The 13566-nt window shown below is 35.0% G+C and overlaps 1 protein-coding gene across 1 annotated transcript in view; it reads right to left on the bottom strand.

Annotated features, from left to right (window-relative positions):
* LOC123527215 (ski oncogene-like) overlaps positions 1–13108 on the bottom strand; it is a 60401-nt gene extending 47293 nt beyond the window's left edge. Inside the window, exon 1 of the mRNA XM_045306542.2 lies at positions 12059–13108. Within this exon, the coding sequence (XP_045162477.1) occupies positions 12059–12958 (900 nt within the window). The 5' untranslated portion in view covers positions 12959–13108. The remainder of the gene's footprint in view (positions 1–12058) is intronic.
* Between the last annotated feature and the right edge of the window lie 458 nt (positions 13109–13566).

Raw genomic sequence — 13566 nt, 5'->3', positions numbered from 1 at the left:
GTGGCTTTCTCCTACAATGGCTGTCTTCCCTGGAGATATTTTTTCTCATTTTTCTTTCTGCTCCAGACAAAGTACAATTGTACTTGATTTTCAGGGGAAAAAATAAATTGTGCAGGGTCAAGGCTACAAGTTAAGGTCAAACTAGACTGGGTTCAAAAGTTCAGACTGAACTGGAGGCTAGAATGTTTCCAGTCTGGTTATTATTGTTATTGACTGGTTCACAACATTACAGCATCTACACTGAAGGTCATTTGCAAAGGGTTCAAAAGTTCAGGGAGATACTGCAAATTACCCAATATTGCAAAAAAGAATCCCATCTAATTATCACCCCCATTGAACTTAATACAGGTGCTTGTTAACATCTTTTTAATTCAAAAAGTTATTGATAATACATAAAATGTACCCATGATTGTGGTGCCACCACAAATAATTTAATTATTTGAATCTACAATATGTCACTTTTTTTCATTGTATCTGCAATAAGTAAAATATTAAGCAAAAAAAAAAAACGAAGTAAAATAAGGACATATATATATAGCTGACAGAGGTCACCAACCCTTTATTAAAGTTTATATATGCCACTCACACCTGTTACTCAGCTTTGTTTACAAAGAATAAATCATCTTTGAAGAAAGAAAAAGGTTAGGATTAATATCTAAACATATCTAGAATGAAACAGCTAAAATCCTAGCACAGTCTTGTGGTGCCTGTAAGAAATTAGCCCTTGATCACTTTGAAAGGAGTTTTTACAAACACACCAATAAAGACTGCAAAATGATAACACTACATTTCTTTGAATCTGGTCAGCAAAAAATATTGTAGTAATACACAGTACTGGAGTTTCATTAAGGGCCGTGGAGCAGTCCCCCTTCTATGGTGGTCTGAAGCCAAGGGTACTGCTCCTGTAGCATATAAAAGACCCCTAGAGCTCTGTCTATGCTGCAAGAGGCAGGGGTGCAATGTGAGTGGGGAACGAGTTGGGGCAGTTGGGAGTTTAGTACAGCAGCAATGACAGGATACTAAGGCACAAGAAACTAAAAGTGCAAACTTTTTTTTTAGTGGGAAAGTTGGGGGAGGGGGTAGTAATGTGGACTTTTGCATTTCATCACTGCCACAAAATATCATTATGACAAACAGTTATGGCATTTGAGATCAATTTGTGACCTTATCTTTGATATAACAACCCAATTCATGCATTCACCACTGATCTATTATGCTTACCCTGAAGACATTTAACCCTTAGCCTGCTGCAGGCGAATTTAACAGCCTTTGCAAACAGCTTGGAACCAGATCAGACGCCGATTAAATCGGCGTCTGATCAGGTTCCAAGCTGTTTGCTACTCTGACAATATTTCTTCCAATTTTGGAGCAAACTGAATGAACTTTACAATTTTAGCAGACGACATTTCCAGCAGACGACAATTTATCTAGCATGCTAAAGGTTAAATACCTTGAATGGTTTATAATGTAAGTTAGGCTCTGGACACCAAATATGACTGAAAGATTGTGACTACTGAAATCAATTTATGCTTCGACTTACGGAATTGTTTCATGTCCCACGGCCATATACCTATATGCCAAGTTTCAATATCTTAAATGGTTTTCAAATTTAATTATAAAATGCTCCGGCTAAAAATGAAGGACATAAATTTGATAACTTAGCTCAAATTCGGAGAGGCTGACATTCAGCTACTGCACAAATGACAATACATTCTGTTTCTCATTCTGAAAACAGGTTTTATCCTTAGTACCTAGCTAGGCTAAAACTTCATGATCCCTTGTTTACAGTGCTCTTGACACAAAATATGACTGACTGATAGATGCACACAATGAATGTCACATAATAAAATCCATATTAGAAAAATGACTGCAGTACTGTATTTATGTACAGACTACAAAGGTCAAATTTAAGGACACACACTTCAAGTAGTGAACTGGCATTTTTTTGGACATGTGTGCGTGTTTTTACTTTTTTTAAATAGATTTATCAAATTTTGCTTTAACAGATGCCAAAAAAATTGAAATAAAAGTTCAAATATAATATCTCAGTTTGCTGAATTTTCAGGATAACAGTAAACATTTTTACTTGTGTTTACCAAAACACCTTTATGATACATATGTTAGAACAGACAGGCTATAAATTAACCCTTATCATAGAGATGGTACCTAAAAAATTCAAATTCATCTTTATAGGTTTTTTTCAGAGTGAAATGATAGCTAAGTGCACCAAATTTCTAAATATATTAATGGTTTTCCTCTTCTCCATGTCAAAAATAGAAATATTTGATATCTAAAAAATGACTTTCTCAAAATATCTTAAGCAAAATGGACAACTCTTGTATTGACCGTTTTTCAAAGATTTTAGGACTTCCCCAATTATAGTCTATATCAAAAGCTCCCACAGCTAAATAAATTCAATAGAGTATAAGGTAAGTTTACTCTACTTTCAACATTTTGAAAGAGCCTATACTGAACTTCCTTTTGTCTTTTGATAAAGTCAAATTCCAAGACTAGCCAAGAGTCTAAAACGCTTGAAAAAATTCTGAGTGAAAGAGAATGACATGCTCTTTATTATAAGCTTACCAAAACCATACCAAAAATGTACCTTAAAGAAGTTATTAAAGATTTTATATTGTAAACAAACCCCTACACCATTTTACTATCAATATTTTCCACTCATGAATGCACTCAATTCAGGTGATAATTGTTGATATATTTGTAAATGAGAGGCCCCAACAAAAACCTTTTTTTCAAGTTGTGTAAACAGTATAAGTTTTAAATTAATGTTGATATCTGAAATTATCCGATTACTTTGTTTTCAACAATAAATAAAACACCTTTTAGTTTGTTTAGGGTAGTTGACCTGTAACGAAAATCATCAAATAGAGTAATCTCCATATGCTTTTTCCGCATTTATTCGTTTTTCAAGGAAAGCAAATGATCGTGCTAGTTCCCTCCAGAGAATGTTTAAATTGAGAATTGCTTAAAATACATTACATAGAGTCATTACCTGTCAGCTACCTTAACATGTAGTAATTACAACCACTACCTTAAAACATTGTAATTATATTTGACGACAATGAATTTTTGTGTTACCAATTTAACTTTTCTTGTTATTTCTCATTGTTGGATATATACATTTTACATTTTGATACATAAATGTTGTGTAAACCAATGTATCACCATTAAGAACAAATAATAAACAACTTTGGCTAAAAGATCAAAACTTAATAATGTTTCTTAATGTCGTTAATTTTCTTCAAAGGAATGTATGCATTATTCTATATAATCTTCATGCATTACTAAACTTTCTATCAGGGCCTCACTATAACTTACAAAACAAGAGCACCGCCTTGCGGGTGCTGACGCTCATCTGATTTTTTTTTTTGTGTAATAGAAATATTGTCCTACCCATGATTTTCTAAGTCTAAAAAGGGCCATCATTCTTGCAAAAAGCAGGATAGAGTTATGTTTCTTGATGTTCAGTGTCCACTTATGATGGTGAAAAACTGTTGCAAGTTTTAAAGCAATAGCTTTGATAGTTTATGAGAAAAGTTGACTTAAACATAATACTCAACCAAGAAAATGATTTTCTAAGTCCAAAAGGGGCAATAATTATTGCAAAAAGCAGGATGGAGTTATGTTGCTTGCTGTACAGGGTCAGCTTATGATGGTGAACAAGTGTTGCAAGTTTCAAAGCAATAGCTTTGATAGTTTAAGAGAAAAAGTTGACCTAAACATAAAACTTAACCAAGAAATCTGATATTTTCTAAGTCCAAAAGGGGCCATAAATCTTGCAAAAATCAGGATGGAGTCATGTTTCTTGCTGTACAGGGTCAACTTATGATGGTGAACAAGTGTTGCAAGTTTTAAAGCAATAGCTTTGACAGTTTAGGAGAAAAGCTGACCTAAACATAAAACTTAACCAAGAAAACTGATTTTCTAAGTCCAAAAGGGGCAATAATTCTTGCAAAAAGCAAGATGGAGTTATGTTTCTTGATGTACAGGGTCTGCTTATGATGGTGAACAAGTATTCCAAGTTTCAAAGCAATAGCTTTGATAGTTTAGGAGAAAAGTTGACCTAAACATAAAACTTAACCAAGAAATCTGATATTTTCTAAGTACAAAAGGGGCCATAAATCTTGCAAAAATCAAGATGGAGTTATGTTTCTTGCTATACAGGGTCAGCTTATGATGGTGAACAAGTATTCCAAGTTTGTTTAGGAGAAAAGCTGACCTAAACATAAAACTTAACCAGGCAACGCCGACGCCGACGCCGACAACCGCTCAAGTGATGACAATAACTCATCATTTTTTTTCAAAAAATCAGATGAGCTAATAACTGTCAGTGTAAGTCACGAGAAAAGCGTGCATATTGTATATTGAATACAATAGGATTTAAACAAATGTAGGTCATATTTTGTCTGCCTGATAAGTTTTTTGAAAAAGGACCTATCTGATTTTCCTTTCACTTTTTATCAATGTTTAATGTTGGCTTCAGTTTATTGATCAATTCAGAGTTGTCCCCCTTTGATTTATTTGGATAAGTACCATCTCTACTTATCATGCTGGACACGATTGATTCTGCCTTTGCGACCAGTGCAGATCATGATCAGCCTGCATATCCTCGCAGTCTGATCATAATCTGCCCTGTTCACCATTCAGTCAGTAACTTTTTGGTATGCACCCCTTTTAGCAGTTAATGGTACTGTCCAAATTGACAAGTTCATTATATAAATTTAGCAGGGTAAGGGTTAAGTCATGATACTTCTGGACCATCAGCTAAGCATTTGATGTATTGAATGTGTAATAATGATTATTTGGTCATCCAAGGCTCTAGAGGGAAAGTAAATGAGAGTTTTATTGCTTTGATGTAACTTGAATTATATGGCTGATTTTTACCGAGTTTGACTGGCTGTTTTGATCAAGAGGCCTAATTATTTGTAAACAAGTGTGAAAAATATATGAACTGTCAACAAATAAATAGATGAATTTGTAGAACTGGTCTGGTTTGCTGGCCAAAAATTTGAGGACATTCAGTCTTCAGTGAAGGAGGGGCTTTATGGTTTACACTGTTCGTAAAGGCAGTATTGTCAATTACCAATAAAATACACTACATACCCATTTCTATATGATCAAAAAAGTTTTCCAAAAGGACTCATAACAAAACCGAAATAATCATCAAAATTAAGTAAGCTCTAAACAGACAAGACAGTTTTGTCCCATTCCTTTTCTTTCTCATCCCAAACCATGAATGAAGTCTCGGAGATAATAACCTATCAATACATCACTATACAGCACCACTCATTTTGATAGAAAAAGGCTATTTTTTTTCTGAGAATCAATACTGGCAGCCACTGCTGGAGACATTATACTCATTAATCAAACCGACAAGAGATTTTTCCAATTAGATTCTCTGTGAGATCTTGCTGCCCACATCCATGGCATGGTTCCAGTCGTCTAGTCAATAAACTGACTAGCCAAACGTAACTGGAAATTATTGGGAAAATGGGAAACTGCTTCCTATTTCAGACTGTTTTCCAGCAGGAGACTGATGGACGTCAATAAAAGGTCACCAATAAAGAAAACTCTTATGTCTATAGGTCACCCTATTTCCATCAGCACCTTTTTTAATATCATCAGAGAAAAACAAGCTCTCTAATCAGGCAGAGCAAAAGTTATGGACATTATTGGAGCATTTTTAACCTTTAGATAAAAATATTGAAATTTATGAGTATTGAAACCTTTTCCCTTTATCTGAAAAATATTCTCGAACAGTGCCATCATTAATGGTAATAAATAAGATTTTTTTTACCAAAAGAAGCAAATTTGTTTTCCTTTCATTTAATGATGTATTCAAATTAACATTGACCGTTAAGGATGGAAACTGATTCAATAACAGTAATCAAAATATATTTCTTTTCATTGAAAGCAAAAGCATGCATATAATTGTAAAGGTTTTGAAGAGATTTGCCAAATTTAATTAAAGTTTTGAACAAATAATGTTACCCGCAGATAAAACTTGCTTTTGCCTGCTAAATTTCTAAAATGGACTGGTCCATCATTTAATTTGGGCAGTACCATTTTATTTTATTCTAAGGGGTGTTCCCTGAAAATTTACTGGCTGAATAACGAACAGTGCAGACCCATGATCTGCCTGCATGGATGTGCATGCTGATCTTGGTCTGCGCTGGTCACAAAGGCAGAATCAGTCATTTTTCCATCAGCAGGCTAGGGGTAAGAAAACCCTTTTTTTTTTAATATATATAATATTTCATAATACAGTACAGGCCTTTTTTTCATCAATTTGGGAATGCCACCGACACCGGTGGAATTGGGAAAATGCTCTCGGACATCATCCTTATTGGGACAATTTGCAAATTACCAAAATCTACATAAATGTGTCTTTGTGTGAAATATTAATGAGTTTGCATTTCAGTAATTGTTCAACAGTATTTTATAATTTACCTAAATATAGTATATACATGCAAATTAGCAAAACTATCTTAAAACAGCAAAAACCCTAAATGGTATAATCATTTGGGAATTTTAAATTCAACTTTGGGAAAAAAATATACTTTTTGGCATTGGGATTACGTCCTTTTACCGGAGGTAGATTTATAGGGGAAAAAAGCCCTGCAGTATAACCCTGTAATGGATGAACTTCACAGTAAAGCCAATAAGGAAAACTAGTGAAATATGACAGACTGAATATTTAAAAGTGCAATTAAAATTATGTACATAATTATATTTTTGTAAGTAATAATAATAACAATTAAAGCCGGATTACCACTGATCAGGAGATGGTAAATAGAGTGGTATAACCATGCACTTTATTGGTAATACTGACCGGCAAAACTATTGTAACGAGAACAATGGCCAGTCGATTTCTCGGCGGCCAGTCACCTTGACCACAAAGGAGTGTCTAATACCTACTGGTCAATGACAGGCAGTAACCATTCAATTTCAATTATGGTAGTGTTTACTCCAACAAAGTATTTAGACTCTATGGTCAATGTGACTTCATGAAATGTATCATTCAATTGCCACAACATATATATATATATCTTCTGAATTTCATAGGGGAAATTTCCCAACATTTCTAACAGAAATATATATCACTGCCATGAGCAGAAAGGACAGAAATTTACATTACGATTGCTAAACTTGCTTACAAAAATAAGTCCTCATAGCATCATGTTTTTTTTTGTTATTTTATTTTACATCACATGTATATCACCTGATAACAGATGAAGCTGCTATAGCAATAATTGTAAGCAAACAAGTTATTAGAAGCAAGAGTTACAAACTTTGTAACAGAGTTCAATAGATACTGATTAAGTGTCATGGACGACAGTTTGTGGTTTTGTGGTATTTCCCATCTAAATCTTTGAAAGTATGCTAATTTCAACAATTTTTACTGAGCACTTCAATTTACAAAATTATTTAACCATGTACAAGTGGAACAATTCTTTCAGATTCTGAGTAAAAATAGTCACAGAAAAGATCCCTTCCTTTATGGTCATCTGCACATCTAGCTTGTTCATCTGTGAAAGTTGGAAGCAAATCAGGCGAATTGTGCGGGAGGAATTGGACACACGAGATTTCGGAAGTACGGACGGACAGACTACGGATGTACAGATAGCAGCAATGCTATATGCCCACCACATAAATGTGGAGAGACATAAAAAGTTTACTGAACCTATGTGACTTCTCCTCCGAGAGCAAAAACAGAAAGAATGAAATTGAAACATCTTTTTTATTTCCAGTATTTAAAAAAAATATTTCCAGGTCACATAATTCCTGAAACATGTGACACTTTGTTTCTTCATGCAACCTGGTACATACAGACCAAAGTAAATGATAAACATCAGTCAGCTGGAAAAGTCGGTCAGTGGAGGCCTCCAGTGGGGGAACATATATAAATTGTATTAAATTATAGCGACAAGACTGAATTTATTTGCTACATTGTATTTGTGGTTTGGAAGAAATTCAAGATTATGTAAATTACGGTATACCTGTCCTAGAAGCTGCACTTTGGAGCCTAATTTAATACACAATTTTTTGCATTGGTAATGCACTATTCTTTTTGGTTTCTTACCTTCATGTAATTTTACAGGGTGTTACATGGAACATTCAAAACAAAGCTTCCTAATTAGAAACGGTCATTGAAAAGGGATTAAGGATGGAACCAGTTCCATAAAAATGGAGAAAATACATATCATAAATTTAATACTACCTGGAGGGAAAAAATGATGGAAATAGAAACTGTCAAGATGCACTTAGTCTTATACTAGCACATGATTGTGGAATGGGCAGCAGTTGGGTGTGAGGATGGCTGAAACTTGATGGACCTGGTATTAATAGTGCTGTCAGGGCACTCGTTTGGACGTTTTGGGGGCCAAATATGGGCCCCATTCTCCTTATAAAATAATATGTTTTTTCCCCTTTCACAGAAGAAAATTCCCCTGATAACAGGTTGTTTGACACAACTAAATATGAACTCTCTTTCAAGTTATATTTAGTTACCTTAAGGAAGGTTACTGCTGCAATATAGTAACATTAGTTAGAAATGATTGAAAACAGTATTGATAAGTGTGAAAAGTAGTAACATATATATGGCTAAAATCTTCCTCTTTTCGTCTTAAAACGTCGAAAAATTCCCCTTCCTGAGGGTATGGGTACCTGTCCCCAAAAGTTGTCTAGTGCCCTGGCTGTTTTGTTGTGTAAGACCATAGCACTAAGTTTTAAATCCAAACATCAGGACTTATTGCAACAGCTCTAAATAAACTTTGATCCCTAACAGTGACCTGGTGTTTGTGTGCAATACTGTCTTACAATATGCCAAATAAAAATCAGTTTCTCCAATCTCCATGCATACATGTCAAAGTTACAGCCTGAGTAAGCTGTGATTTGTAAAATTTCACCAATAAGAATGCCCTTGACCTTCAAGACAGATGCCTGGTTTTTATGTGTGTCACTCTGTATCATTCAGGAAAACACATTTATGCCAAATAAAAAGACTGATCCATGGATGCATTTCGAAGCTATGACCCCAAAAAAGATCTGATTTCTGACGACCTTAGAGTTAGCATACATGTGACAGCTTATCATATTTTTATCAAATATGAATGCTCTGGTCAGGCGCATTTCAAAGATCTAGCCCGGCACATCAAACAGACACACATACACCCAACAGTCATCCTGAGAGCAGTCATCTCAAGTGGGCTTCACAACAGAAACAACGAAAGATTAACCCTTACCCTGCCAAGCTTCTATAATGAACTTGTCCATTTTTCAATTTGGACAGTGCCATTAACTGTTATAAGGGGTGCTTACAAAAAAAAAAGATACAGATTGAATGGCAAACAGTGCATATCTTGATCAGACTGCACAGATGTGCAGGCTGATAATGATGTACACTGGTCGCAAAGGCAGAATCAATCGTGTCCAGCATGGTAAGGGTTAAGCTTCTCTTCAATATATGTCTTTTTTTAGCGCAAAAGAACATGTTCCCTTTCCTAAAAGTATAAATTTAATATCATGGCCTTTACAATTTTAAGAGCAAAGTAAATAAAACGTATAAAAATAACCCATGAAACAGAACACTGTCTATTGATTGCAGAAAACTCGCTTTACAAACATACTTCGCCAAGCGTAAAAAAGCTTTTTACACAAGTATTAACAAATAAGACCAGGTATGCAGATATATTCAATGCGACTCCATAGTGATATGAACCTATTTGAACAGGGTCCACGAACAGAAAATAAAATGATATATGATTTTTTATGAGTGTTTACTGACTGACCTCACCTAAATAGAAAAGGGCAGACTGGTCAAATTTTATGCAAGGCACGCTTGCCATAATATTAAACACACCTGTCACGATAATGTATAGTAGTATACATGAATACAATGCAAGTTTAATAAGAATGATAATACATATATACACGCTTTCTTAAGTCATACATGAATTTTAAACACTGCCATTAATAACAACAACCACTTTTAAAGAATTTAAAAATTGGAAGGAAATGGGAAAGTTTTTCAGCTTTTAAAAATAAAACAGCTAATGTCACTGGTAAAAAAAATTGGCTCTTAAAATTCATTTTAACAGCATACTTTATAAAAAATGTTATTATTTTAAACAAAATAGACAATTGCCCAATTGACCAAATCTCTTGTACTATCTCATGACAACAGTTACTATCAATTTGCTATATATTTAAGCTCCAATTATAATATTTTGTATAAAAAGAAATATCACAAGATAAAAAAATACCTAAGAATATGAAAGAGAATAATCCTTGATACAAGTTTTTTCATGCAATGTTACTCAAGTACATGTAAATACCCTAAACTTGGATTATTTTAAAAGCCCCTTTTTTAAAAGAGAAAGTTGGATCAACAAAAGCTTAGCACCTCCTGTTTCAAGTCAATTAAGTTGTCTGGCTGGTGATGCAATCTTTAAGGCTTGTTTACTTAATATGCAGTCCTTTGGTTTAAATAGAGTTGTTTTGTTTACGGCACTGGTTTATGGGAACATGACCCTGTAAGCTGAACATGATTCTTCCTCTCCATACTAATCCTACATACATACCATCCACAGATACAGAAAGGTCTATTTTCAGCTTTTCTTCAAAAATAACATTAATTTTATGACACGAAAAAAGCTGCCATTGCACGCTTACAGCACTAGGATTGGTCAACTGGCAGCGTGTTATATATGTAGATTGTCAGTCAAACTAGGGATGGGTACCGCCTTGAAAAAAATACCTATGGTATACCCAATTTTTTCCTAATTACCGCGGTATACCACCATTTTTATCGTAAGACTTACAGCTCTATGGTAGTGGTCATAAAAATATTGAAAAACTCTCAGAAATACTTAAATTTATTATGAGCAACAATGAAGACTGGTTACTTGACTAGAATTAAAGAAAAAAATACACTGGAATATTAACTTGACTAATGACTAGTTAGATTAATGACCCTTAGTATTTTTTAGCAGCGTGTATTCGTCGGAAGACGCCATATTGTCTCTAGGGAAGCACTGGGTCACATGTATATACATGTAGGTCGCGCTTGTTTGAAGTTAGATTCGTGCACCCGTTTGATAAACCAGTAACGTTTACAAGTAGTATGAAGGCTTCATCAAATCGTTTCAAACAAAAAATAATAAATTTCGACTCAACATTTTACTCTTTATTTCTTTTTGAATACATCAAAAACATACCGGGATATTTTTAACTATCATCATTTAAACAAGAAGTCGGGACTTGCCGAATTTACCAGACTCAAAGTAAAAACAAGTGCGCCCATGACGTCATCCATCTATACGGAATAATCTGGAGGTTTTCGAAGTTTTTGATTGGGGATCACGCGGTCGATCATGCATGTTCAATTGTACCATTGGGTGGTTATTTTTGGAAACTAATAATAGTAGCATGGGAATTCCAGAGATATAAATTGGAAAATCATCCATGGTGTCAATTGCTGTCAATGTAAATTAAAAATAAACAGAAGTAGGGATAATGTTGATAAAATACCGGTATTCCCCAATGGTACCGCGGTATCGTACCACGGTTACCGGTATACCTGAAATACCGCGCACCTCTATGTCAAACTGTTGTAAAATAGCAAAGAAACCTAAAAGCTGAAAATCATTTGGGAAATTTAATCTTTGGCTGACTGTCGTGCCGATAATTTTCTTTATCTCAACTCTCGCCAAAAACAGAGATGCTACTAAAACATTCATCCTGCGAATTAAGGATACTTATCGGCATGACCGTTGTACAAATAAGAAAAATAATGCGGAACAAATGTTGTTTCGATATACACAGTTACACTATTAACATCTTTATAAAATGCTAATCAAAAGAAAGACTGTATTGGTATAATGGTATTCTATCTCTTGTAACCGAACAGCAGACCTCATGTCTACTTTCCTGTCAAGCTAGTCCTAGAAAGGAAAAAGCTTGTGAAATAATTCTGCACACTGAAAAAAGCAGCAAAATCAGTCCGATTTTCAACTAAAATTGTCTGTGTCTAAATTACCTGTTGTTTCCTTTTGTACTTGTTCGAGTCAAAGCGGCTCTTCACAGCTTCAAGAACATCCTGCAATTTTTCAATCCCTGGTTGATGCTTAGCCAAAAGAAGATAGTGACGCCAATTGGCAGAGTCAAATCCCCAGTGACACGTGCGATTTTCCAATGCTTTATGGGAATGACACACAAACTTTTGTGGCGTAAACCATCTACCACAATCTACACATTGTATGCAAAGAGCTTTTGAAGACGTGTAAGCATCCGGATTGAAATTTCCTTTACACTTTCCAAAACACTCATGGTAAACTTTAAAACTGTTATGGGAGGGGTGATCAGGGGCTGTTGTGTCATTTGGAGTACGAATTAAAGCATTACAAAGACGCTCTGCATCAGTTTTTGTAATTAGTCCACAGCTTGGTGCACTCCGGGGTAAAATTCCTGATGCTTTTAAAATGTCCAACTGTTCGTGTTGACATCGCGAGCAGAAAATATGCAGATCATCACATACTGCATGTATTTCGGGTAACTCATAATCCCTCAGCACTGTGTTCAAAATCTGGGGTAAACATAATCTTTTTTCACCACCAACAACAAAACAAGCAATTTTCTCCCCCTCTAAAATAGTGTCAGTTTGTTCACTTCTGCTAGAATCTGCAGGAGTGAACACAGGGAACTGTTGTAACGGGATTGGTGCTTGCAAACGATACATGTGTTCTAATTCCTTACTTTTCGCAACCAAAGCTTTACGATATTCATCGGACGAAATCTTCGCCATTTGTTGGATTTCATGACCGTTAGGTTGTAACAAAACTAAACCACCTGGGCCTTGTAAAGTCCGATTCGCTGACGTTTGAAAACTCTTCAGCACCCGCTGAATGTGCGGGCTAACCGATTGTGGTGCACTTTCCATTAAACAAGTTTAATATCCGTCCACATTTTAGTTATAAACTCCGAATTTCTGACATGATATATTTCCTCTTCAATGTCGGTCGGTCTCTGCATACTACACATTGAAGACATAACACTGACTGTTAGACTAGACTTTGATTGGATAACACAAAGTGTGGCGGCTCTTCCAGTTTTCAATCATTCATGTGCAGTATGACCTTGAGTTGTTTACTAGAACAAAAATATTATAAAGACAGCTCATACTATGTTATCCTTATTACGGGAATGATTTATAATTTCAATTGATTCATACCTTAATACAAATTAATGAAAAATATTGAGGAAAAAATGTTGATACGTGTCTAATTGAGAAATGATATGGCTGTTGCTTTCTCCTCCCTCAGAATGTAGAGTTATGCGCCAATTTCCAATAACAGCGAATATTTCGTATTTGTTTTTAGGATGGATAGCTTTCTGTGTCAGACAAATTTGTGTATTTTTCACTTCCAAACTTGACTTCACTCAGTTACAGATATAGGCACTATTGCTGCTGCTGGTGTTGCACCCCACATAGTGTCCACTCGCCTAGCCAGTCTACATGCATTGTAGCCGTCTAGTCGCTGACGTCAC

Source organism: Mercenaria mercenaria, chromosome 14 (assembly GCF_021730395.1).
Source record: "Mercenaria mercenaria strain notata chromosome 14, MADL_Memer_1, whole genome shotgun sequence".
Lineage (NCBI taxonomy): Eukaryota > Metazoa > Mollusca > Bivalvia > Venerida > Veneridae > Mercenaria > Mercenaria mercenaria.
The sequence above is the reverse complement of the archived record's forward strand: the minus strand, read 5'-3'. Positions and strand labels throughout refer to the sequence as shown.